Raw genomic sequence first — 26,336 nt, 5'->3', positions numbered from 1 at the left:
TTTTAATAATTTGCTGGAGAAAGATATAGTGCTATAGGACTGGTGGATTGGTAATATTAGACCTATATTTATGAAGAGGGATAAAAGATCTCTGATGAATTATAGACCAGTCAGCTTAACATCGATGGTAGCAAAAGTAATATCTCTACTAAAGGAGAGAATAGAAGGAAAGCTAGAAACCAAAACACGAGATAATGAATAGTCAGCATGGATTTGAAGAGCGAAAGTCTTGCTTGACCAACCTCGTTGAATTTTTTTGAAGAGGTGACTGGGAATATAGATGAAGGTAATGTGGTAAACGTAGTTTATCTAGATTTTCAAAAGACCTTCAAAAAGGCACCACATAATAGATTCATGAACAAGGCCAGGTAGCAGAATGGATAACAGATAGCAGAAAACAGAGTGGGAGTGAAAGGCATTTAGAGAGGCAGAAGGTAGGAAGTAGTGTTCCACAATGATCAGTGCTGGGATCACTACACTACTAACAAGCTTGCAGAATGGTCATATATTTGGTAAATAAATTTCAACAGAGATAAATGGGAGTTAATACAGTAAGGGAGTTGCATATTACTTAGAAAATAATCTAAATGTGGTAGATGAGCGAAGGGATCTGGGAGCATAAACACACAAATCACTAAAAAGCCAAAAGAAGAGCGCCAGGGCTTATTTCCAGAGGGACAGAATTTTTAAAAAGTTATGATAAACTTGTATTGAACCTTGGTTAGACCACAGCTGAAGCATTAAGTACAGTTCTGGATTCCATAGTATAAAAGATAGAGTCACTGGAGAGGATGCAAAAAACATTCACAAAGATGGTACCAAAAATGCAGGGATACACCTATCAAGAGAGGATGAACAGTCTGGCTCTTTTTCTGAAAAAAAGGCTGAGGCGTGACCTAATGAAGGTCTTTAAAATTGTGAAAGGATTTGATTGTGAAAGAGTGAAACTAGAGGCTATCGATAGAAAGTAGTCACCAAGAAACCAAAAAGAATTCCGAAGAAGCTTCTTTTCTTTTACCCATAGAGTAGTGAGAATGTGGAATGTGCTACCATAGGGCGTGGTTGAAGCACATACTATCTAGATGTATTTAAGGGAAGACTAGACAAGTAAATGAGGGAGAAAGGAGTGGAGAGTTATGTTATATTTAGGTGAGGAAAGAAGGGAGAAGATTGGCATAGACTCGGTGAGCTGAAAGACCAGTTCTGTACTGTATTTCCTATGTAATGTATATTTCAAAGGTATGTGGCAGAATGCCAACCTTGTGCATATGCAAATAATTGATCTAATTGCAGTCAATGGGAAGATTTCTAATTTCATTGTCATAGGAAGGTGGGGATTAGCTCACATGCATGTGGAAATATATTGTTTGATAGAACTACAAATCACAAGCCATCACGAATGAGTGCTGTATTGGTCCTTGCAAGGTGTCTTTATTCTCCTTGAGCCTCTGCACATCTGTGCAGTTTTGAAAACGATCACAATACAAATTCCAAAATTTAATGTGACAGTCCATAAGACCATAAGACATAGGAGCAGAAATTAGGCCATTTGGCCCATCTAGTCTGCTCCGCCATTCAATCATGGCTGATAAGTTTCTCAGCCCCTTTCTCCCGCCTTCTCCCCGTAATAGTCATAGGATGTTTGCTCTCCACATACAATGGACATTGCAAAAAAGAAATTTATAATCTTCATAACCACTACAAAGAATTACAATTAGCTTGAGCACCTATTGTGTATGCACAATGCTTTCTGAATGCTTAATCTGCTAACTCTAATGGTACTGAGAGATATAGGTCTTTGACTGTAAAGCTGATCTAACATCAGTTTTTAACCCAGGCTGCCTCAGCTGTTTGTGGATTAATTTAGTTTGGTTGTACTGTTCTATTCCAAACCCCTTTCCATAAAAAGGGGTTCCAAAACAAAAGACTGTGGAAACACGCAGGTCAGGCAGCATGTGTGAAGAGAGAGAGTTGACGTTTTTAGGCCAATGACCTTAAATGTTAACACTTTTTCTCTGTCCACAGACTCTGTCTGAATTGAGTGTTTTCAGCTCTTTCATGGCTTCCCCACTTCTCCTAGTGCTTACTGCTTTAACAAGAAATAAATTTGTGCACATCATTTATATACAGTATTACACATCTTTGAGGCATGGATTTCACTATTTATGTGGAAACCCTGTTATTTGACAAACTTATTATTTTCTTTCACTCTAGTTCAGTGGCTAAAATAGCTTATGGAGGAAAGATTGGTCAGCAACGAGCTGAAGAGATCTACCGTTATCTTCACTATGTATTTGATCCACAAATGGTGCCTGACCATTCAGGACATATTGACTGGAAACAAAACCTATAAGTATAAATATCTTTGATTTGCCAAATGTGGGCATCTCTAAATGCACTTTATTTCTGTACTGCTTAATGAATGATGTACAAATTATGTAAATAAAATCTTCCAACAGTATTTTGTCAGCATATTCAAATGGTGCCATATTTCAGACTCTGCCAACTGACCATTTAAAGTTCAGCTAAAAGCTTAGACAGTATCACTGACAACCAGTTACAAAATACATCAGGTTAAATTTTGTTAGTACATATTTGATCAATTATTTAATTTTTAAAAATGAATATTACATCTCAATTCAAACAGTAATTTGGACAAAGTGTGAGTGGCATTAAGCAGCATTGAAAAAAACAATAATTATTTGAGTATACTGATCAGTGCCTTTGTTTGCATATTCCTTTTTATACAAAAAAACCCCAAATAGTTTAGGATTGTTATAAAACTTTAAATTTTAAAAATGGATTAAACTACAACATTTGGGAGGGGGGTGCGGTGAATAGCATTCAGATTGTGACTCCTTGTTTTAGGTCATGGATCATCACCGTTGCCTACAAGGAGTGCCTTGAGTAGCTCTGGATAATTAGGTGTCCCCCAACCTGTCACAGGATCCCAAGACAGAGAAGCACAGAATCCCTGTCCTTCAGTTTTTTCATCCAGACAACCTAAGTGGCATCCTGTAGTTACCTATGATTTGAAGAGAAAATTATGAAAATTCAGAATCAAGAATGTAACCAGAAGACCTGCTTTATGTTTAAACAGGGTACACACTCTCAGAATAAGGGGCAGGCCATTTAAGCCTGAGATGAAGGGATTTCTTCACTCAATGGATGGTGTATCTTTGGAATTCTTAACCCTAGAGGGTTGCAGAAGCTCAATCATTGAGCATGTTCAAGACAGAATTCAATATCTGGATACCAATAACATCAGTGAAATGGAGATAATGGGGAAAAATGGCATGGAATTAAATGATCAGTCATGATCTGTTTGAATGGCTGAGCAGGCGCGACAGGATGAATGGCCTACTCCTATTTCCTATGTTCTACACTTTCAAGATGGCATTTTAGTTCTATTCTCTAGCCATCAAGTTAAGAGTAGACTCAGCATCTTGTCTCAAAGTTAAAATATTTTTGTCAGTACAAGGCATTTCACCAGTGTGTCTGCTTTTCATTATTGAGATTGGGACAATGAAAAATGTTGCAGTACTCTCAGCCATCTATGCTCTGTATTTAAGACTAAGCTTTCATAGGCAGAGCCAAGTAAAGCAAGTGTGTCAACACACTCACATTCTAAACATACTTTATTCAATATACAGCAAAGCAGTCACACAAAGTAAATCTTCTGTTCACGATCACATCTTGGAGTCTACATCATGTAAAACAACAATCACCGAGGAACCTAATCAAAATACAGGGAGTCTTCACTTAAAAGTTGTGGTTGTGTTCCTAAAAATCAGGACTTCAAGAGGATCATGGATGTTAAAGCCAGAGTTTAGTTTTTTCTGGGTGACAAATGTTCAAAGGAACCTATGTACTGTACCGGATGTGTGCAGTAATGTGCATTCCTAGCTGAAATAACTTGTAAAATAAATAATTAAATAATGTAATTTGTGATTGATCAGGCTCTATCGAGTGACAGAAGTTGGTCAGTGCAGGACGCTGCTGGACGGATGGTTCAGTTCAGAACTGGAACCAGGAGCAGAGCAGCTGAAAATGGATCCTGATGTCGGCCAGAGAGCAATGTTGTGGATGAGAGAGTTGATGAGTGGTTGGGCGCGGCGGGGGCAATGGTTTTGTCCACAATAGTTTTGATCATCTTAAATAGGATCTCAGAGCTAAGAATTGTTCATGTGCATGTAATGGACCCACGGTACTCATCCCAGGATTGTCCTGCCATTCACCACAGCACGTGTTCAAATTACCCCCTTCATTACAAGCCTGTGCATGGAGGACCCCAATTAGCAGATCATAACATTGAATGGCCAATCAGGGCAGTGAAAAGCTGTCCTATTGAAGAACCGACTGGGGAAAAATAAAATTCATGCCGGGCTAGAGTCTCTGCTTGACCATCACCACCATCCATTTATTAATGGACTGCCTCACTTCAGTTCCTTTTCAGATATGCTTTCACATTAGATCTAGATCTGTGACCAGATGAAAGACTCTTAAGTGAACTATGTATTGAGAGTCATAATCTCTCCTTTAGTGTGGCTTAGTCACAGCACAAAGCCATCCACAATTTGAAAATAATGGACAACAAAAGAGGCTGCCTTGCATGGGAACTGGAAATCTCAAATTAGTGCAGTAAGGAGTATTATTATTGGGATTAAAGCACATAGTTATTGCAGTATAGCTGCTGACTGAGATTCCGCTGTACTGACACTGTTTCAAACTAGAAACATTTACTGTTATTATTCAGAATGGGCATCTTCATCCAGTTAAAGTGAAATTCAGCATAGAAATGTACAGCACATAAAGAGGCCATTCTGTCTATAGTGTTCATGCTGGCCAAATTAAAAAGTGCTACTGAGCCTAATCTCTTGGGCTGTAGCATTGTAAGTTACAGCATTTCAAGTGCACATCCAAATAGTTTTAAATGCAATGAGGGTTTCTGCTTCTACCCCTCTCTCAGGCAGCGAGTTCTAGATTCCCTTCACTCTCTGATGAAAAGATTCTTCCTTAACTCCCCAGAATCCTTCCACCAATTACTTCAAATCAATGCATCTTGGTTATTGACGTCTCAGGCAAATAAGTCCTTACTATTCATTGGTACGTGCTTCTTAATTGTATATGCCTCAATTAAATCTCCTGTCAGCCTCCTCTGTTTGAAGAAAAGAACCCCATCCTATCCAATCTTTCCTCATAGCTAAAATTCTCCAGTCCTGATAACATCCTTAAAAATCTTCTCTATACCCTTTCTGGTGTAATCACATCTTTCGTGTAGTATGGTCTAACTAGTGTTTTATACAGTTCTGGCATAACCTTACTGTTCTTATATTCTGTCTTGGACAATAAAGGAAAGGATCCCTTATGCCTTGTTAACCTGTCCTGCTATCTTCAGGCGTCTATAGACAATGCACTCCAAGGTCCCTCTGTTCCTCTACACTTCAGTATCCTACCATTTATTTTATAGTCCCTTGCCTTGTCTGCCCTCTGCAAAAAGCAGTCCCTCAGTTTCTGGGTGGAATTTTCTAGATTGGATTCCATGTGCCATTTTTCGGCCCACCTTATCAGTCCATCTGGGACATCAGTAAGTATCCTCCTAGAGTCTACACCATTCTTCTTCACTATCGATCACTCGGCCGATTTTTCATCTGCAAACTTCATAATCATATCCCCGACATTTACATACACCACAAAATACCAGTACACTGCCTCGATGAACCCATAATACATTTCAAAAATAGAAAACATCAGACATTAAACAAATGGCAGCAATTTAGAATCAATACTCTTGTTTTAACTTACATCAAAGAATGCTCCAGATGTGCCATTCTCCTGTAAACTGTAAAGCAATGGGTTTACAAAACCAAGAGCTGGAAGACCTTTCTGGAACCGGTGATCATTTATGAGGGCCAAGACCCCACTAAAGACTGGGGTTGACGCCTGCAGAGAAAAGCAAAATCTCACAATTTAATTCAATAAGATAACAAAAATCTCACATTTAGCAAATTAACTAATTAACTTTCAAGATCTTTACCAATAATTAAAGCTCAGTCAGCATAGCAATCATGGTTAAATTTCAATGTGGTGAACACTGGCTCTACCTGTGGATAAACAGAACTGGATTTTTATGACTACAGTGGTAAATTTTATCTCACAGCTAAGGCTGTGCTTCCCAAATGTTTTCCACTGTGAACCCATTTTGATGCTTCAAAATTGGCGTAACTACAGGTGACAAAAAAAAATAGGATGGTAACATTCAATACCTAATTATTAAAATTTGCCTATTAAAAGATAAACATCATATACATATGAAAATCTGTGCTTTTAAACAATTTTATCTTATGTACTCAAGTAGACCTAACTGTTCAGCTTCAGATTGGAGAAGCACCATGCTTATGAGGAGTTCTGGAACTTTCTGCACAGGGGCTCCTTCCTAGCCCCAACGCCTTATCCCAACCCTCCAGTTGCAGCATGACCTCCCTTCCCCACTCATTTAACTTCCAATCCGTATTCCCATTGATTAGTGTGATCCTGTCAGGCGTGGGGTCATTTGAAGGCACATTTCCCCCCCTCCTAGGGAACCTGGGGCCAGCAAAAACAGACTGGGCGTGCTCATGGCAGGCACTGACGCTGCCTCAGAGCTCATTCCTTTCCCTCTCAGCGAACTGGGACCAGCAAGAAAAAAAAATTCTGGTGCACATGGTGGATCCTCGGAGCCCATCTCCATTGCTCGTCAGGTTGTGCCCCACAATTTGGGAACCCCTGGGCTAAGGGGTTTTAGGTAGAAGGTAAATAACAATTTAACTTACTGATGTCCCAGAAATCCAAGGAATTGGGATTAGGTTGCTTACAATCCAGTAGTTATCAGATAGAGCAGCTACATCAGGATAGGCACGGCCACTAACATTGTAGTAGCTAGCTGGGGGAAGTGATTTCATCCTTTTGAGGTAAGACTTCACAGCAGCAGCCTGTAAAATGAAATGATATTGCACATCAATTACTTTAAATACACCAAATCTATTTATAAAAGTTCAGAAGAAACCTAGGCTTTTAAACCTATTAATATCTTGTAACGAACAGTACAACTTTGGAAGAATTGATTATCTTTGCCTTAGTTTCAATTTTTTTGTACTCTGCTTAATAAAATTAATCTTATGAGATTTTGGAATCTGGTGCATGTTCATTCCAGGGACAAGCACATTGATGAAACTCAGTTCAAAACATTTGATAGCACAGTTACTTGTGATTACCTTACTGGGTTATAAATAACATTTGGTCAAACAACAAGAATACATTGACAATTCAAAAGGAAAAATTGTAATATTTATTGGAAGACTGAAGAACAATGTTTCTTGTTTGTTTTCTACTCTTGCACATACAACAGCACATTTAAACATGTCAGAGCTCTAGTGCATCGTACCAAGGAATGGAGGGATACTGGTTTGTACTTCTCCATATGCTGAACTCATAATCTCGTGCTTAGCATTTCCCCATAGTAAGAGTGTGAAAAGTGTTGGTGTGCTCCATACAAAGTACTTTTGTATAGTGTGCTAGACTGCCAGTTCAAACTTCAATTCTTCAACTAGTACAACAGTGACGTGGTACTGCAATTTAATCCCCATGTTGGTATATACTGCCTCCTTCCCTCAGCTCAGACATGTATTCTATCTAAAAACATTGTTTCAAACAAATAATATTCTTAACATTATTCTCCATCATTTTAATGTTGTTAACATTTCAAAGTTAAAGATGCAATTAAGTCTCAACTGATTCATTTGTTGGAGATTCTAATGTACTTCATAAAACTCAAGAAAAATTATACTGATTTTTTTTAACTAGAACTGCATTGGAATAATAAATAATCAGGCTAAGTTGCATGAAGAATAAACCAGCTTAATCCAAATTAGCTAGTTAGCAGGATTTTGTTCTGGTATGACCAAGCAGACACAAACGGAGGCTTTATATTCTAAGCACATTTAATATTTGGTGCAGTAGGTGAAACATTCAACACCACTACATTACTGAAACATGCTAACTTCCTGCAACTATCTTGGGTGAATCCTCTCTGCATCATCTGGGAATATGGGAAATTAGGAAGTCACCTTCAGTAAAACAAAAATCAATCTAGTGACCAACTGGTTACTTAACTGATAGTCTGGCATCCTAAACACATTACTGAATCCACCACCACTGATGTAGTCTGTGACCTCGGCTGTAATTTGAAAAGGATTCTTGAAAGAAGTTCCTCCCACAGTTGTGACATATGGACTGAAAGAATTTTTATAATTGGTTATGGCTGGGCATCACACACAACAAACATGTTCATTCCAATGCAATGCTCTATGCTGAGAATTTTTTTCTGAAATCCATCATTTTAACCATTTCTTCTGTCACAATTAATGGCCTTTAAATGTTATCTACTGTATGGATATAATTGATAAAAACTAAACAGTAAATGAATTAAATAAACGACTGCATAAAACAATACAAGCAACGTTCAACTGGCAGCAATCTACTTGTATCTTGCCTAAAGATTGAGCAACCAAATATTCGCTGGGCACTTTGAACATTCCTTTGACATCCAAGGCCCACCTGATCCAATTTTCAGGTAAGCCTTCATGTTTGCCTTCCTACTATACTTAGTCATAACTGACAGTAGCCTGTTTAAATATTGAAATATAGCACCTGGATAGCAATCTTTAGGTACAAATGGGCAGAGTGCATGCTGGGCATGCTAGGCCAAGCAATAGCAGGCATTGGGCAGCCTAATCAGCTGTTGGGGCTGGGGTGGGAAAGAAGAGCTTGAATGCATAACACAAAGATCCTCCATCTTGTTCTTATGCCCCTGGGGTAAGTAAACCCCCTTTCAAACTTATCACTGGCTTTGTGTAGAAACCAGTTGATTTCATTTAACTAAAACCAGAACACTGCTATGAAGCAGCCAGTTTGGTGTCTGGAGCTCACCAACCGAATTCAACTGAAACCTGAATTTGATACTGTTTGGGCCCCCTCATTGTAGCTTTGGGTGGGGGCCCCAAATCTCCCCTGATATTTCCTCCTTGTTTCCCATTCAAGGTTCTGTATCACACTTGACAGGCCAAACCCTTCTATCAGGTGTCTGCCAATGTAGTGCTGAAACCAGTTATGTATAGGTCAGGGTGCAGGGTAACAAGCCTTCCTAATTTTGATTCCCTTAATGTGGGGAAACATCTAACCTCTGAGATATCCCACATAGGCAAGCTGAGCATTGGAAGTTCTTGACATCAGTGTGGATCTCAAGTTTTCTGTTGCACTGGAGTATGCTACTTCTGCTTTATTACTAAAAATTGGTTCTTGCAACAAATATATTAATTAGGTTAGAAGAAATTCCAGATTTCAAGCTTTATCTAGAATACTAAAAAATAAATTAATTGTTGCTAGAGAACAATAATGGTTTGTGAAATAATATAATGAGAGTGATTTTAAGAGTCACTTAATGAATCAAATGTTAAGGTGTGAAAAATGCATATTTCTTAGCTAGAATACTCAAGTGTTTGACCTTGCAAAACATGTGTTGGAATACCACATAACTACCCATTAAAAAAAGCTGCACAGTTTTGTTAGACATTACCTTGATGCAGGAAAGCTTGGTCGGAAGGTATTTATGCCTCTTCTAACTTCTCTGCAGCCTGCACCATCATCACCTTTCACATAGGGCAAATGAATGTTAAAGTTTAACTGGCATCACCCCTTCCGTCAGCTTTTAACAACTTTCAAAAGATGTAAAAAATATTATTATGCTGTATGTTTAGTATGTAAATAACATGCTGCACTTTATCTCCCATTTCAATGCTCATCAGTTCCCTGATATTAACTCAAGTGTGGGAACTGGCGTGCATGTCTCGATAATGTTGTGGGAAAGCAACATTTAAATTAGTCCCCTACTCCTCTGGGCAGACGACCTTCTGTTCCCTGACTGAATTCAGGCAACTACAGAAGGTGGGGATGCAAACATGTCAGGAACACATTGCAAAGTCACCAACATATTGACCCCTCTGTCTGCACCATTCTATTATTGGATAGGAGTTTAAAATCAGTCCGAAATGTGTTATGTACATATACATAATACAAGCACTAGTACTTACCAAAGGCTAATCATTTAGGATATTGTGAGCTTTAATGTCTTATTAGTAAATATTGCTATTTTTAATTGATGTCTATTGATAAGAGCTATAGAGAAAAACAGACTTAATTCTGATAGTCAATATTCAAATCTTTACTGCATCTCCTAAAGGACTGCACCAAAAATGCAAACAAAATATACCCTTCTGGATGATGTAGTTAAGAGACTAGTTAAATGTCTGATTGTTAAACAAGCCAATACATATTCTTGCCATGAATTTATGGGCGTTTAGATTTAAGAGCCAAACTGATTGGAGTACAAGACACAATATATTAATTATTACTAGAACGAAGGCAGACCATCTGACAGTGATACGTCAGACTGCAGTGAAGCTAGAAATTAGAAACAAATTATCCTTTAATTTCAAACGTGTAGTGCAAAGATCCTAAAATTAACAAGTTTCAAATATTTTCTTCACATTTAACTGGATACTAAATGAAGGTCTTGCTATTTCCAATAATCACAGTAACTGAAGTGGTTAGGTTATGACAAATCTTTAGAAAAGGCACTCTCGATTCCAAGTTCGAGTGCATCATGTGATGACTGGATTAAAAACAAAAAAAATCCTTTAGAAGCATTCTGTCATAAGATTTTTAAAAAATTACCAGATGCGAACAGTATAGAGAGTCCACGGACACCTGCCTTCATTAACTCAATGTTGATTCGCTCCATGTATGCCATAGACAGACTGTCCTCATCATCTCCGTAGCTAATCGAGTGGACCCATGGAATAGATGACATATTACTCAACAACATCATCCACTCTAGAAATGGTTCCTGAGATTCATGTCTTCCTGTACAGATCAACAATAGTTAATAAAACCTTTCCATGTAACCATTCTGACAATCTGTAAACTGAAGGATAAAAATATGAAGGAATCAGCTTAGAGTAGAGAGAATTTAAGACAACCAAAGAACAGTAAAAACTATAATGTTGAATTTACATAAACACATTGGAAGGTCCCATGGGACACTCTTGACTTATCAGTTCTGCTCAGCAAACTAGTTACAGTGCATTATAAATTGCTCCAGGGTGTGTGGGGGATGGAAAGGAATTGACTAACGTTGGTATCTTCTCACACACACCAAACCTTAAACCCCACAAAAGGAAGTGTTGGCCAGAAGTTTCCAAATACAAAATTCAACTTGCCAACATATAGAACCACAGGGTATGAATCTGCAATGAATTGCGGTTTTTGTGTGAATAGCTGCGGAGTCCTGTCCCATAAAGACCATTACTTTCTGCAAGTACTCAGCTACAATGTGGTCACAGAAACTTCCCTGTCTGGGCAGCAAGCAGCTGAATGTGTCAGCATTAATGGAGGTTAATTCAGTTTAGCAGAACTAAAAGTTTTGACTGTTTTCACATCCCCAAATTATGATATTTATGACATCTGCCAAGGTTTTACTGATCTCCTAGTTGCAAGGTTACAAAATCATTCTGAACCATATATGGTTGGGGAAGATGTATAGCTCTTTGAAAACTTACAAATTTCAGAATATACCCAATTCAGGATGCTGAATAGGCCCATCAGCACTCCAGTTCATTCAACTCACTGGCTGACATAGTAGTGTCAGTAGTAACTCAGATAAAGTTCACTGTTTGGTTCCAAGTCCTCCGGTTGTTGTCCCACCTGACCTCCAACTCATTAGCTGACAGTGGTGTCAAAAGTCACTCCAAACTTGGGCCTGGTTCCAATACTTATCTACTCTTCCTTTAAGAAATGCAATGCTCTTGGTCTCAATTACTCCCTGTGACAAAGTACTGAATTATCTGAAAACAATATTTTAAAAATACTCTCCTAATTTCTCTCCTCTCTCTCTCAATGAAGTTATTGTAACATGTATTGGACAATTGTTGAGCAAGTATCCCTTCCAGACAGGGGTCAAAATAATTTGTTTTTTGAGGGCTCTTGTTGAGATTTTCTCAAGGGCTACATTTTGGTTTCCAGGGACTCCTTAAACGTAAAGTCACCAATTAAAGGACATTAAAGAAACAAGAGACTCGTTGCTAGGCAGGTGTCCAAGCATCCAATAACAATTAAACAGTTTTCCTTAATTCACCTCTGCCCTCACCAGCCCATCAATCTCCTCCAGTGGCTGATAATAAAGCAAACTGAAGGCCTGGAAAGTCACTCTCCTCTGGCTTGACCAGAGTCCCAGCATTTTTGGCGCATCAATTTTTTTTAAAAAAAGCACAATGCCAACCAAAAAAGCTTGTATACAAGTGGACACTTCTATAACAGAGACATTTAAAGAAAGCCTAAGGGGAACAAAATAGAAACTGGATTTTCCCCCACAATATCTTTTCTCCCTCTAGTCTAGATCTCTGTACTTTAAAAACTTTACTCACAAAATAATTTATTGGACAAAGCGAGCCATTGGAAAGGATCTAATAATTTTCTTAAAAGCAAATTTACAACAAATAAAATGAGAACAAAAAACGCTGGAAAAACTCAGCAGGTCTGGCAGCAACTGTGGAGAGAGAAACAGAGTTAGCGTTTCGAGTTTGTATGACTTCTTCAGAGCTTTAGAGAAATAGAAACTGTGTAGGAGGGGGTATCACATTTCTACTTTAGCTCTGAAGAGTCATACCGACTCGAAACGCTAACTCTGTTTCCCTCTACACAGATGCTGTCATACCTGCTGAGTTTTTCCAGCATTTTTTGTCTTTATTTCAAATTTCCAGCATCCGCAGTATTTTGCTTTCATATTATAACAAATAAATGTGAATTTTATGTCACTAACATCATGGTCCAAACTTTCCAATGTCCAGAGCAGCAAAATCTAGATTTAAGTCTATGATGCGCATTGGCACCCTGTGGTAGTTCTGACATGTGTACATGTGCTGTAATTGCTTGGGAAGTTTAAAATTCCAATGGGCTAATTTGTGCTGCCTCAGACACTACATGAAAGCCTCTGACATTGAGCTCAGGGTCAGAGGCTTGGTCCTAATTTGCGGGATTTACCTGCATAATTACCCAGGAAATGGTTAGTACCTGGTCTAAGTCAGATTAGCTAGCATTACTGAACGAAGCACCACAACTGACCACCCCAAATCACCCCAACCCAACGCGACTCTCTCTCTTCCATCAACACCCAAAACCAACCACCGCCTGACCCGACTACTCCCCCCAACCTGACCTAGCCCCCAGCCCAACTGCAGTTTGTGACAGATTTGGCCGGTAGTCACGCTGGCCTACACCCCACCGCCCCGACCAGATTGCTGTCCTAACGACCGCCCACCCCCCCGATCGACCGCAGTCCCGACCTGACTGCCCACCCACCCACACTCATTCCTTAGAAGACTTGAGACCTTTAAAAACTTACCTGAATGTGGTAACTGGTATCATAAAAAGAGGGCATGCCCTCTACTTCCTTCGACTCTCCTCCACTTGCTAGACTTACTCTGGGGAGGCTGCCCTGGCCCATTTCTGCTTCAGCCAGGATCGGATGTGCCAGCTGAAAATGGGCAGTTCCATTGCTATGCAGAAAACTTTGCACCTGACATGGCTGCTGAGGCAAGATCTGGACCCACATGACTAACTACCAGGCTAAAATCTGTCACCAGCTGTGCAAGAGCAGAAGTATCATGAGGCTTCATTAGCTCTCAAACCAAACCACTACGGTTAAAAATACCAAATGGCTCACGCTTGGCTGAATAAGTCACACTAATACAAAGATATACCCAGAAATTCAATAAAAACCTACCTCCATTACTGAAGACCCAGGTAGTTATGTTTGCACCAGTACTCATAATGTACTCCACATCCAGGCTGGCTTCCAAACCAGCCTTTATACCTCCTTGGGATCCAATCACTTTATCGACTTTAGTGTGGTGCACAAAGCTGCGACCAAATAATTGCATAAACTCTGTGAGGTCCATCTGGTGGAAATATTGCTCCAGGAACTGAAGGATAAAATAATTGATCCAATTAATTTGCAGAAATAGGCTTCAGTTCATCTGTAGTATATCATTTTTATTACAGCAAGCCATCATTTCACTTTAATAAAAATGCATGAAGTTTGATCAGGCAAATATTTGAACTTCACCTTTCAGGTCAGACAAAAATCAAAGAAATAAATTTATAATTCATTAGGTTATTCACTAGCACATATATACTGCTCAATTTATACCAATTGGGCTGCACGACAATATGTGGCCTTGCTCCACCATCTATGGAGGAATACTTAACCCTATTCCCCAGTTCACAGTGTCCATTTCTCTGACAGACTTTTGAACCCCTACTCTGTTTTCTGAAACTGTGCTACTGCTCTCCTCATCATCAACAGCCTCCCACAATTCTACCTCCTCAACTACATCTTTGGTCTCTCTGTCTCCAAATTCCTTTGTTTCCTGTTCAGTGTCCACCTCCCCCCTTTTTGAATATGGTAATATTTATCAAGGCCACTGTTGTCTGAGGCTCAATGTGGTTCCTTTCCTTATGCGACAATATGCATATCTCTCAGTGCAAAATATTACTCCAACAAATAGACAATAAGGAGGTTTAGAGGATCATACTGAAGTGCAACTTACCAGTGGGATAAATATGGTTTGATTAACAGCATACCTGTGCCACTGCTTGACTGTTATTCGCATGAGACCCAACATCACTTGCAGTAAGGTTGTATCGTTTTCTCACAACAGCAGGTGTCACTCCCAAGTGAAAGCCTGCTTCTGTATGCCGGCTAGTTTTCCATGCTTTGCTTATTACAGTCATCTTTGAAGGGAATCGATGCACACCTCCAACTACAATAAATATATATTCATAAAAACAATGATATAATTTACTCCTGGAAAGTAATATTTTTCACTAACACCTTCACTCCATATATTCACTCAAGTTGCTACATTAAAGTACTTATTTAAATTCAACATTTTATTCTTTCGTGGGATGTGGATGTCACTGGCAAGGCCAACATTTGTTGCCCATCCCTAATTGCCCTTGGACCGATTGGCTTACTAGGCCATTTTAGAGGGCAGTTAAGAGTCAACCACATTGTTGTGGGTCTGGAGTCACATGTGGCCAGACCAGACCAGCTAAGGATGGCAAATTCCCTTCCATAGAGGACATTAGTGAACCAGATGGGTCTTTACAACAATCGATGGTGGTTTCATGGTCACCATTACTGAGACTAGCTTTCAAATCCAAATTTTATTAATTGAATTTAAATTTCACCAGCTGCTGTGGTGGGATTTGAACCCATGTCCCCAGAACATTAGCTTGGGCCTCTGGATTACTAGTTCAGTGACATTAACACTACACCACCGTCTGCCCAACTTTGTTGAAATAGAGCTGCTGTAAAGAGTGAAAAGTGAACTTAGTACTGAACAGAGGGGAAGTACCTAGGAAAGGATGGGCTGTTGCATCAGGTGCATAAGAGCACCAGTGGCTTGCATCAAAACAAGATAGGTGCTAAATAGAGGCCAAGTGAGGAAATTCAACCCAATTGAGGAAGTACTGCCCTGCTCTGGCATACATCATAGTGGCTATTTCAGAGAAGGATTATTAGAGAATTGCATACAGCAAGTGTGCCACAAAATTACTGGAGACCTTGGAACACCCACTACATGGAGATGGGCAAGCATAGAAGAGACACAAATTTGAAAATGACCTGGAGAAAGTACGTTTAAAAGTAGCATAGATTGATGATAGAAATTTGAAGTCAGATTAAAGAAATGAGTAGGAGTAACCAAATTATTATTCCAGATGATTTTAATTATTTCCTTATCGATTGGGGCAGAGAAGAAAGAAAGAGAAAGGAACTCCTAAAATGTGTACAAGAGATCAGCCTCAAGCAGGCCTACAATGGCAAATGTGCTGCTCGATCTGATTATTAGTAATGAAAGAAATTAGGTAGATGAGCTAAAGTAGGTGAGAAGCAACCACAGTGTGATAAGATTTAAGATGCAACTAGAATGGGAAAAGGCCAGGACCAAGACTGGATTCAGCTGGATTTAGAAAGAAGTTAGCTCACACAGAGCTGACAAAGGCAAAGGTGAAGGTGAAATCAACACACAAAGATAACAAAAGGTACAGAATAAGAATACTGAATTTTGGTAGTTTCAGCATGTCACTGATCATCTTCTACAAAATGAAGATCCAAGTGCTAAAACCAAAGAGAAGGGTACTGGCAAAGAGATGAATTCAAAGTAATTAAGAATAAGGTGAATGACATTGTGAGTGGATGAAAGACAAATTTTAAGTAAGTTTTAGACTCTGTCCTTTAGGATGAGGATAAATATTCCACATCATGAATCAAAACTTCAACTGTGTGGATTTCTCAGTAGTTTGGTTTGGAGATTCCTGAATCAGATAGCTGATTGACTTAAAACATCTGTCCAACTAAAACAATTAATTAGTCTGAAAAGAATCGAACGCCATGCATCTAAAGCCCTTCATTTATAGACAGCACTATCCAAGGTGGTATTGTCTTAATAGCTCACCAAAATCAATATGTTCAGCCACTTCTTCAGGGATTTCGTACTTAACCAGAGATCGTATCAAGGTGTGATGGCCATTTGTGTAACGATTAAACTTTGATCCAGCCAGAAGCTTCTCAGCAGTGCTGAAATACAGGATGTAAAACAGAATAACACCATGACTTCATTCAATAACAGTCCCTGAACTGTAAAGCCAATCTTTCCTCGAGTTCAATACCAGCAAAACCAAAGCCATATGTTCCGGTTCCTGCCTGCATCCATGTAGTTCTGGTCTGGGTTCACTTACTTCCCTAGCTTCCTGCTCGAAATGAACTAGATAGCACATCTATTTGGCAATCTGCTCAACCCCAAGCTGATCTTCCTATCCAACAGCAAATATAAGTTAACAACAAAAAACAAAAAACTGCGGATGCTGGAAATCCAAAACAAAAACAGAATTACCTGGAAAAACTCAGCAGGTCTGGCGGCATCGGCGGAGAAGAAAAGAGTTGACGTTTCGAGTCCTCATGACCCTTTGACAGAATTAGGCGAATCCCAGGAAGGGGTGAAATATAAGCTGATTTAAGGTGGTGGGGGGAGAGAAGTGGAGGGGTGTGGTGTGGTTGTAGGCAGTGCTTTTGCCTACAACCACACCACCCCCCTCCACTTCTCTCCCCCCACCCAACCCCACCCCCCCACCACCTTAAATCAGCTTATATTTCACCCCTTCCTGGGATTCGCCTAGTTCTGTCTAAGGGTCATGAGGACTTGAAACGTCAACTCTTTTCTTCTCTGCCGATGCTGCCAGACCCGCTGAGTTTTTCCAGGTAATTCTGTTTTTGTTTTGAGCCAATATAAGTTATCAGGGCTGCAATTTTTCACCTCTGGAATATTCTTAGCTGTGCCCCTATCTTTATTGCTCTGCCACAAAAACCTTAATCCATACCTTAGTTACTATTAGAAAAAGAACAGAATCAAGAATGCTCACCTTGTCAATCACGCTTCACAACTTGAGCTAATCTATGATTGGATCTTCTCTCACATTGAGTTTCACGCACGAATCACTGCATCTTTGCCATGTTCTATTATCCCTCCGGCCCCCAACTCAGCAACTTACAGGTCTTCATCATCATTCTTAAAACCCTCCACAATCTTTCCCCATTTGGCGTGAAGAAGCTTCTATGTCCCAACCTACACCCTGTACTCAACTGTGGATTATAGCTTATTCCTGGCTTCCTCCTTGGCGAACAACCTTTCAGTCACTCCACTGTTACTCTTTGGAAGGTTCTCCCAAAAAAACTTTGTCCTGCTATTTTTTGATTTTCCTTCAACCTCACTAAAAACTTAGCTACTTCTTTAATCTTTATTATCATCTGCTCAGCATCCTCTTCTCTCCCTTCTTTTCCTTTAAAGTGCTCAAAGACATTAATCTATAAACAGGATGCTATAAAAAAGGCTCATTAAACAGTTTAGTTAGCAACTGAGCTTGAAATATCATGGGGATTCTGGCAATGGACTCATCAAACTCACAAAGAAATGTCAGCGACCTGTTTATACCAGGTCTGTGCTGTTCCTAAGATTTTTTCTCAGTCCCCTGTAAGGAATAAAATTTCCTTTTGTCTTTCACAAGGCAAAGGAGGGTTGAGGAACTGGGACTTGAAGCTAGGAGAGTTCTATTTCCTGTTCCTCAGCTAGGACCTGCCGTTTGTGTGACAACTGATATGCTGAGTGATTACAGGCTGTCTGACCTCCACAATAATGTACATTGAGGTCCAGAGCAGGAAAACAATCTGGATTTATTAGTTATTTTAAAAAGAAGCCTCATTGAGTTATTTGCTCAGAAGGCCAAAAGGGCCATTTTCAAGGGTGAGTTAAGAGATCTGGACATCCCGACCTTGCCAGCCAAGAATGGGAAATAATCAGAACCACCTTTACCAACGGGGCTAAAGAAGTGCTTGCACTTGCATGTACCAAACTAATAAACTTCCCTCTGACTGATCCCAAGCTCTGGCTTGAGGGCACCATTAGGTTCAATCCTGATGTAACTACTGGGATCATGATTCGAGGAATTTTGAAGCCACTTTGAATCAGGGAAAAATCCACCAAATTTGGCTTTTCCATTTTTGGATGAAGTCATCCTCTTGTGATGCACATGAGCAGATCAAGTGGAACCAATTCTTAATTTTTGTAGCAATGGAGACTGAAGCTTACTGAGTTGTGTCAATGAATACAGTTTACTCAAACTTTTTCTTTAAAAAGTTTCTGTAGCTTTATAAAATTCTCTGTTTTAACATAGTTTTTCCATAGCTCTCAAATTAGTGCAGAACCTTTAACAAACTTTCCCCTTATAACAGCTTAGTATAGCTCCCAAAAATACTTATGAAATTATGCCTCAAAAGACAAGTAGTGAACATTCCACAGCACAGATGTTTTCTCACCTGACAGGCATGAAACATTTCAAGAAATCTGAAGTCTGGACCGTGGAGCAGCTTTGTACGCCATAGCTTCTTAGCCACGTCCACACCGTTTTCAGAGTCTCTTCTGAAGATTGAATCAGACTAGATAACTGATCCAAGGTGAGGTATTTACCTAGAGAATAGTGAGACGGTGACTCAGTTCATAAAAATTAACTAAATGTTTCTCAAAGAGTCAGCCAAAGTTGAGTTGATTTTTATTAATAATTTTGAAAAATCTGTCACAAACTTTGGGTTAGAATCAGTCAGTTATTTACATCTGAGTTTTGCTTATGTTTGTCAGGTAGTGTAAAATACTGAAATATTACCAAAAAAAAACTGGAAATCTGAAATACAAGCAAAACATGCTGGAAAAAGATAGGTTTTGGGAAGCCAATCAGCCCATCTTAATTCATCCATCCAGATAGGTCTTAAGATCTCACCCCATACCCCTCCATCAACACAACATCCAACTGCTTCTGAAATCATTCCAGGCTTTTTAGTTCTACTATCTTGCCAGTTTATTCCACATGTTGATCACTATGTGATGAAAAGTTTCCTAACAAAAACAAAGAGTGCTGGAAAAACTCAGCAGGTCTGACAGCATCTGCGGAGAGAAAGACAGAGTTAATGTTTCGAGTCCGTATGAGTCTTCTTCAGAACTGAAGGGAAGTAAAAGTATGGTGAAATATATACTGTTTAAGGGGGTTGGGACAGATGGAGTTGGATAGAAGACCAGTGATAGGTGGAGGCAAAGGAGAGATTGCAAAAGATATCATAAACAAAATGTCAAAGGGGTGTTGATGGTGGTGATACTGGCTAAAGGAGGTGCTAATGGTGACATTAAGAGTAGAAAGCAGAATGAGCAAGTGACAGATGGCCCTAGTGGGGATGGAATGGGGGGAGGGGATGGTGTGGGAAAAAAGATTGAAATAGGCTAAAAGGTGGGGATAAAACAATGAATAAAAATGGAAATAAAATAATAAGTGGGAAAAAAATATATAAAAATTTAAAAAATAAATATTTGAAAAAAAGGGGATCAACAAAGGGTGAGGATGGAGGAGAGAGTTCATGGTCTGAAGTTGTTGAACTCAATGTTAAGTCCGGAAGGCTGTAAAATGACTAATGACTCAGAAGATGAGGTGTTGTTCCCCCAGTTTGCGTTGAGCTTCACTGGAACGTTGCAGCAGGCCAAGGATGGACATGTGGGCATGAGAGGCAGGTGGTGTATTGAAATGGCAAGCGACAGGGAGGTCTGGGTCATGCTTGCGGACAGACCGGTGTTCCGCAAAGCGATCACTCAGTCTGCGTTTGGTCTCTCCAATGTAGAGGAAACCGCATTGGGAGCAGCGAATGTTGTAGGCCAAATTGAGGGAAGTACAAGTGAAGCGCAGCTTCACTTGAAAGGAGTGTTTGGGCCCTTGGACGGTGAGGACGGGGGAAGTAAAGGGGCAGGTGTTGCACCTTCTGCAATTGCATGGGAAGGTGCCGTGGGAAGGGGTTGAGATGTTGGAGGAGTGGACCAGGGTGTCTTGGAAGGAGCGGTCCCTATGGAATGCCGACGGTGTTGGAGGGGGGGGGGGGGGTGAAGGGAAGATGTGTTTGGTGGTGGCATCATGCTGGAGTTGGAGGAAATGGCAGAGGATGATCTTTTGAATGTGGGTGAAAAGTGAGGACCCTATCATGGTTTTGGGAGGGAGAGGAAGGTGTGATGGGTCGGACACGGTTGAAGGCCCTGTCAACCAGTGTGGGTGGGAAACCTTGGTTAAGGAAGAATGTGTGAAAAGTTTCCTAACATTGGTCCCAAAATTTACTTTTACTAGTTTGAAAATGTACCCACTAGTTCTTGCTCATAACACAAAACCCTGACATTAGGGATCAGTCGTGGAGCTCTTTTCTGCAGTACCTGTAGTGCTTGAATGTCTTCCTTGTTTCTTGGTAATTAGAGCTTGATACAGTGTTCAAGGCATGATCTGACCAGAGCACTGTAAAGTTTGTTCATAACTCTTACCTTTATTGCACTATATTGGCCACGTAATTCAATATCTTTTGGCTTTGCCGATTGCCACTCTGCGTTGGTTGGACAAATTTAACATGAAATCTACAAAGACTCCTTATCAATTCCAACACCATTCCTAGATGTACCCAGGCCATCTATTTCTTCTTCCTTTATGTAGCACATTACATTTGTCTATTTTAAGATTCATTTGCTATTTTTCCGCCCAGCTACAAAATTTGTCCAATTAATTCCGTAATTTTTGAGATGTGCTTGCTGATTCCACTGTCCTTCCTAGTTTGGTATTATCTTTAAAATTGACAATTATGCATTGAATTTCTGTATCCATGTCATTTGTGTGAATTAGAATAATAGTACTGAACTCTGAAGTACCCCATTCAGTACTTAACATTCTCCGATATAACTCCACTAATGAATACCCACAGTCTCTGCAGCTTTTTATTGATGCCTGAATAGCCAGAGCTGTGCCTTTAATTAACATGGAATTTTAAGTGTAGATATGTCAAGTCATGGGGCTCCTGACAGTCCACTTAGGCTGTCACTTCCTCAAAGAAGCTGACGAGATTAGTCAGGCAGAATCTTCATCTTGGAATCCATGCCGATTGTTTTTTTATCCCCCAATTCATTAGCGATTGATCCCATTTTAAACTCAAAGTTAAAATGATAGAACTAAAGAAACTAGTGCCCCTGAAAGAGATTATCAGGGGACTTTGAAAGATATAGTGGTATATTTGCCAGTGTGCCTGTAAACATTTAGAGCTTTTTTTAATAATCAATTTAGTCAGCCAGCGCTCACAGGCTACAGCCAGGAAATTACTCATATCTGCTCCCACTCTGTCATTGTGACTATGTTATAAGTGTGCTGGAAGCTCTGTTTACAGGTATAAGGATGGTAGTACCTCCTCCACTTAAATAAGTGAACTCAATAGTGCATGGAGATTGAATTTAGGACTGGAATGATAAAGTTACTCACTGGACAACTCGTCAAATCACAGAAAATCCTGATGAGCATTTCTAACGTATAAAGCTCCATATAAGAAACATAACTTTTTCCTGGATATTACCGTATTGGGGAGAATGTGGGTTTGATACTCGCTCCAGTAGTTCTTTGAGTTTGTTGGTATTTTGTTGTTTCAGTGCAAAAGTGAGCAGTATTTGATCAGAGGCCGATACTCGCCCTACATATATCCACTCGATAGGAACACTGCAAAAAAACAGTAAAGTCATTACAGAACACACATCCAATCATTTAAGCATTGGTGCAAGTTGAATCATACAACCTTTACTGTTCAATCTTTAAAAAAATCCTGTAAAAGTAACAGAGTTAATGTCTCAGGTTGAGATGATTAATGAAAGGTTGCAACCATTGTCAGACATTTCACCAACTTGACACTGCTCCGCATTTCTTGTGGGACCTTCTAAGCCCAGCTTCCATAGAAATGCACAGCGCAGCATCCCTCAGAGAAAACAGCACTCACTCCCTTTTTATGGCACTAGCTGCCGTATGGTAAGCTTAATGGTCCAGTGTGGATGTTAGTGAATGGATGAATCAGTAGGGTTGGTAACTGAGTGAGATAAGTGGGTATGGGTAGGGGTGGGATGGGGAGGTGGCTGGGGAGGGTGAGGTGGTCAGGGGAGTGAGGTGGCTGGAAGTGGTGAGCAGTCTGATGGGGGGGGAAGAGTCAGGTGTTAGGGGGGTGGTTGGAGGTAGTTGGGTTGGTTAAGGGGGTAGTCAGTGTGAGTGATTGGAGGAGGAGGGGTTCAGTTGTGTACTTAGCCAGGATTTAGAATAGGCTTTAATCTCTGTAACATTTCCTGCATAACTATCCAGGTGAGTATTGCAGATCCATCCCAAGTCAGTATGGATTTCTTAAGGGAAAATCGTGTTTAACTAATTTGCTAGAGTTTTTTGAAGAGGTTACAAAGAGGATTGGTGAGGGCAATGCTGTTGATGGATTTCCAAAACACATTTGATACAGTGCTGTAAAAAAGGCTTGTGAAAGTTAAAGCTCATGGAATAAAAGGGACAGTAGCAACATCAATATGAAATTGACTGAGTGATAGGAAACAGAATAGTGGTTAAATGGATTTTTTTCTCAGGCTCACGGAAGGTTTGTAGTGGAGTTCCCCAGGAGTCAGTTTTAGGACTCTTGCTTTTCCTGATATATATTAACGACCTAGACTTTGGTGTACAGGGCACAATTTCAAAATATGCGGATGATGCAAAACTTGGAAGCACTGTAAACTGTAAGGATAGCCTAGAACTTCAAAAAGGCACAAACAAGTTGGTGAAATGGGCAGACAGGTGGCAGATGAAGTTCAATGTAGAGAAATGTTCAGTAATTCATCTTGGTAGGAAGAACATGGAGATACAATGTAAAATAAAGGATACAACTCTAAAGGGTGTACAGGAGCAGAGGGACTTGGGTGTATATGTGCACGAGTCATTGAAGGTGGCTGGAAAGGTTGAGAGAGTGGTTAATAAAACATACAGTATCCTAGGCTTAACAAATAGGGGCAAAAATTACAAGAACAAGGAGGTTATGTTGAACTTGTATAAGATACTATTTCAGCCTCAGTGAATGGGTGAACAGATGAATGAGTAGGGTGGGTAGGTGAGGTAAGTGGGTAGGAGCAGGGAGAAGAGGCTGCAGGGGAGGTGGGGTGGCCAAGGTGGCCAGAGGAGTGTGTCCAGTTCTGTGCACTGCACTTTAGGAAAGATGTGAAGGCATGTGATGGTGCAGAAAAGACTCATGAGAATGGTTCCAGGGATAAAGGACTTCAGTTACATAGATAGATTGGGGAAGTTAGGATGGTTTACCTTGGAGAAGAGAGGAGATTTGATAGAGGTATTCAAAATGACAAGGGGGCTGGACAGAGTACATAGGGAAAAACTGTTCCCACTTGTGAAAGGATCAAGGATGATAGGACACAGATTTAAAGTAATTGGTAAAAATGAACCAAAAGCAAGATGAGAAAAATCTTTTTCATGCAGCGAGTGGTTAAGGTCTGAAATACACTGCTAGAGAGTTTGGTGGCAGCAGGTTCAACTGAAGCATTCAAAAAGGAATCAGACTGTTATCTGAAAAGGAAGAATGTAAAGAGTTATGGGGAGAAGGCAGCAGAATGGCACTATGTGCAGACATGATGGGCCTAAAAGCCTCCTTCTGCACTGTAACAAATGCAAATTACTTCTAGAGTCTTGAGCAGCACCTTCAGCTTCTATCTTCTGATAGAAGTTTACAAAATTGAATGGCATGGACAGAGTAGATAGTCAGAAGCTTTTTCCCAGGGTGGAAGAGTCAATTACTAGGGGACATAGATTTAAGGTGAGAGGAGAAAACTATAGAGGAGATGTGCGGGGCAGTTTTTTACGCAGAGGGTAGTGAGTGTCTGGAATTCGCTGCCAGAGGAGGTGGTGGAAGCAGGTACGATAGTGGTGGTTTAAGAATCAGCTTGACAAATACATGAATAGGATAGGAATAGAGGGATACGGACCCCGGAAGTGCAAAATGTTTTAGTTGACAGGCATTATGATCGGCGCAGGCTTGGAGGGCCGAAGGGCTTGTTCCTGTGCTGTACTTTTCTTTGTTCTTTGTTCATATGTCCAGTCTCTGACAATGTGGAGACCTGAAGATTTGGGTCATTAAGTCTGTCTCTCCACAGATCTTGCCTGACTTGCTGAGTTTTTCCAGCATTTTTGTTTTTATTCAGATCTCCTGCATCCGTAGTAATTTGCAAGTGAAAGATACTGTGATCTAAAGTTAACAGTACTAAATAGGCAGCTCAGTTCTTGGACTTGTGACTGGTTCTCCTGACCGTGATTTACACATAATTACTGCCAGTTTGCAGAAGTTGTACTAAACAGCAGCATGTTCATATGGCACCAGTATATTTCAGAGATCCTCAAGCATTTAGCAAGTGAGTAGGTAAACAGAAAACGGTAATTGATGGTGAAAATATAATTTATAATGCTAAAGTAATAACAAGAACCATAAATTATTCAGCAGAGTGCAGGAGTACTGAGATATGGGCATTGGATAATTGTAAGGCCTTAACTAATGTAGCTGCAAATGACAGCAATTATACGGGCAAATTAAATGCTACAGAATGTCAATATAACATACACACTAAAGCATTGGTGGAACTAAATCTGCTGAGTATTGCCCACGTCGGTCAGATTCCGGCTTATAATACGAACTCAGTTTTATCATACTGCGAAATGCGGAAACTGAATAAACATCAAAAAGTCAGAATTATAGAGACGACTAACTGGTCAACTTCAATGGGAAGTCAAGTTAACTACAGTACAGGAATTGTTCGATTGGGTTGACATAAGGCTTTTAAAAGCAGTAACGAAGTAAATCTACTGCACTTACGTAACATTTTGATCAGCTTCCAGGAAAACACCACGGGCGGAGGAGATCGGAGCACAAAAAATGCATAACACCAAGAACAAGCATCTCCTGTTCAAAACAAACGTTAAGATTAATGAGGTAACGCGGGCATACAACTTTAAAATACCGAGAAATGCTTTAATCATAAACATTATTTTGAGATCATTCTTAAAATTATCATTGTGTCTCGCCCTAAATGTGTCCATTCAAGAAACCCGGCAAAGATGGCAAAAGCGATCGCGAAAGCGAGTTCAATGGCCAGATTTTACACAGTCGCTGCAGGATGACACTCACCTAGTCGTCATTTTAAGAAGGGGTCAGGGAGGACGCAAATCAGTTCCAGGCGCCAAGGGACAAGCTCAGCGATGTCCTCTGCACTTAGCTCAGTCGTTCTGTTAGGTAAGTACTTCCGGGATGCACTGCTGCAGTACTGTACTTGCAGTATTAGTGTGACACAGAAACAGAAATTCAAATGAGCTGATACTTATCGTGCAGCTGTTTATTTCCTCCCAAATCTTGGAAATATGTATTCCAAGGCAAATCGTTTCAAAGTTAACTGTTTTGGATCAACGATTAAAGATGAAAACTTACTAATATGTGCCCATTTAAAATAAGCAGAAGGCTTTGTTTCAGTTTGCCAGCTTTGGACCATATCTTCGTCGTGGCCTTGAACATACTCACCACATCCTCCGCCAACACGTTTCGACCATCGTCCAGCTGAGTAATGATTCGTTCGGTGATTTGCAAGATCTGAACTTTCCATACTGTCCTGTTTTGCGCCAAATTAAATTTGAAATTTACTTTGTTATATGCACTGAAGGGATCAGCACCAATGACACGTTCCCCCAAATGAACTGACCTCAAGAGCTTTCTTTTTAAA

The 26,336-nt window shown here is 40.0% G+C and overlaps 2 protein-coding genes across 2 annotated transcripts in view; one reads left to right on the top strand and one right to left on the bottom strand.

Moving 5' to 3' along the window:
* Positions 1-2,461, top strand: part of fancm (FA complementation group M) — a 125,877-nt gene extending 123,416 nt beyond the window's left edge. The window contains exon 23 of the mRNA XM_041214698.1: positions 2,215-2,461. Coding sequence (XP_041070632.1) covers positions 2,215-2,353 — 139 coding nt within the window. The 3' untranslated portion in view covers positions 2,354-2,461. The remainder of the gene's footprint in view (positions 1-2,214) is intronic.
* On the bottom strand, positions 1,405-25,893 carry tpp1 (tripeptidyl peptidase I). The gene is made up of 13 exons (XM_041214705.1): positions 25,751-25,893; positions 25,439-25,525; positions 22,124-22,263; positions 19,028-19,178; positions 16,614-16,735; positions 14,737-14,915; positions 13,877-14,075; positions 10,771-10,959; positions 9,614-9,686; positions 8,151-8,271; positions 6,813-6,971; positions 5,806-5,943; positions 1,405-3,025 (listed from the first exon to the last, which is right to left on the bottom strand). Exons 1-13 carry the CDS (start codon positions 25,759-25,761, stop codon positions 2,870-2,872), a joined length of 1,725 nt encoding a protein of 574 aa, XP_041070639.1. The 5' UTR covers positions 25,762-25,893; the 3' UTR covers positions 1,405-2,869.
* Between the last annotated feature and the right edge of the window lie 443 nt (positions 25,894-26,336).

This window comes from Carcharodon carcharias, chromosome 20 (assembly GCF_017639515.1).
Source record: "Carcharodon carcharias isolate sCarCar2 chromosome 20, sCarCar2.pri, whole genome shotgun sequence".
Classification (NCBI taxonomy): Eukaryota; Metazoa; Chordata; class Chondrichthyes; order Lamniformes; family Lamnidae; genus Carcharodon; species Carcharodon carcharias.
The sequence above is the reverse complement of the archived record's forward strand: the minus strand, read 5'-3'. Positions and strand labels throughout refer to the sequence as shown.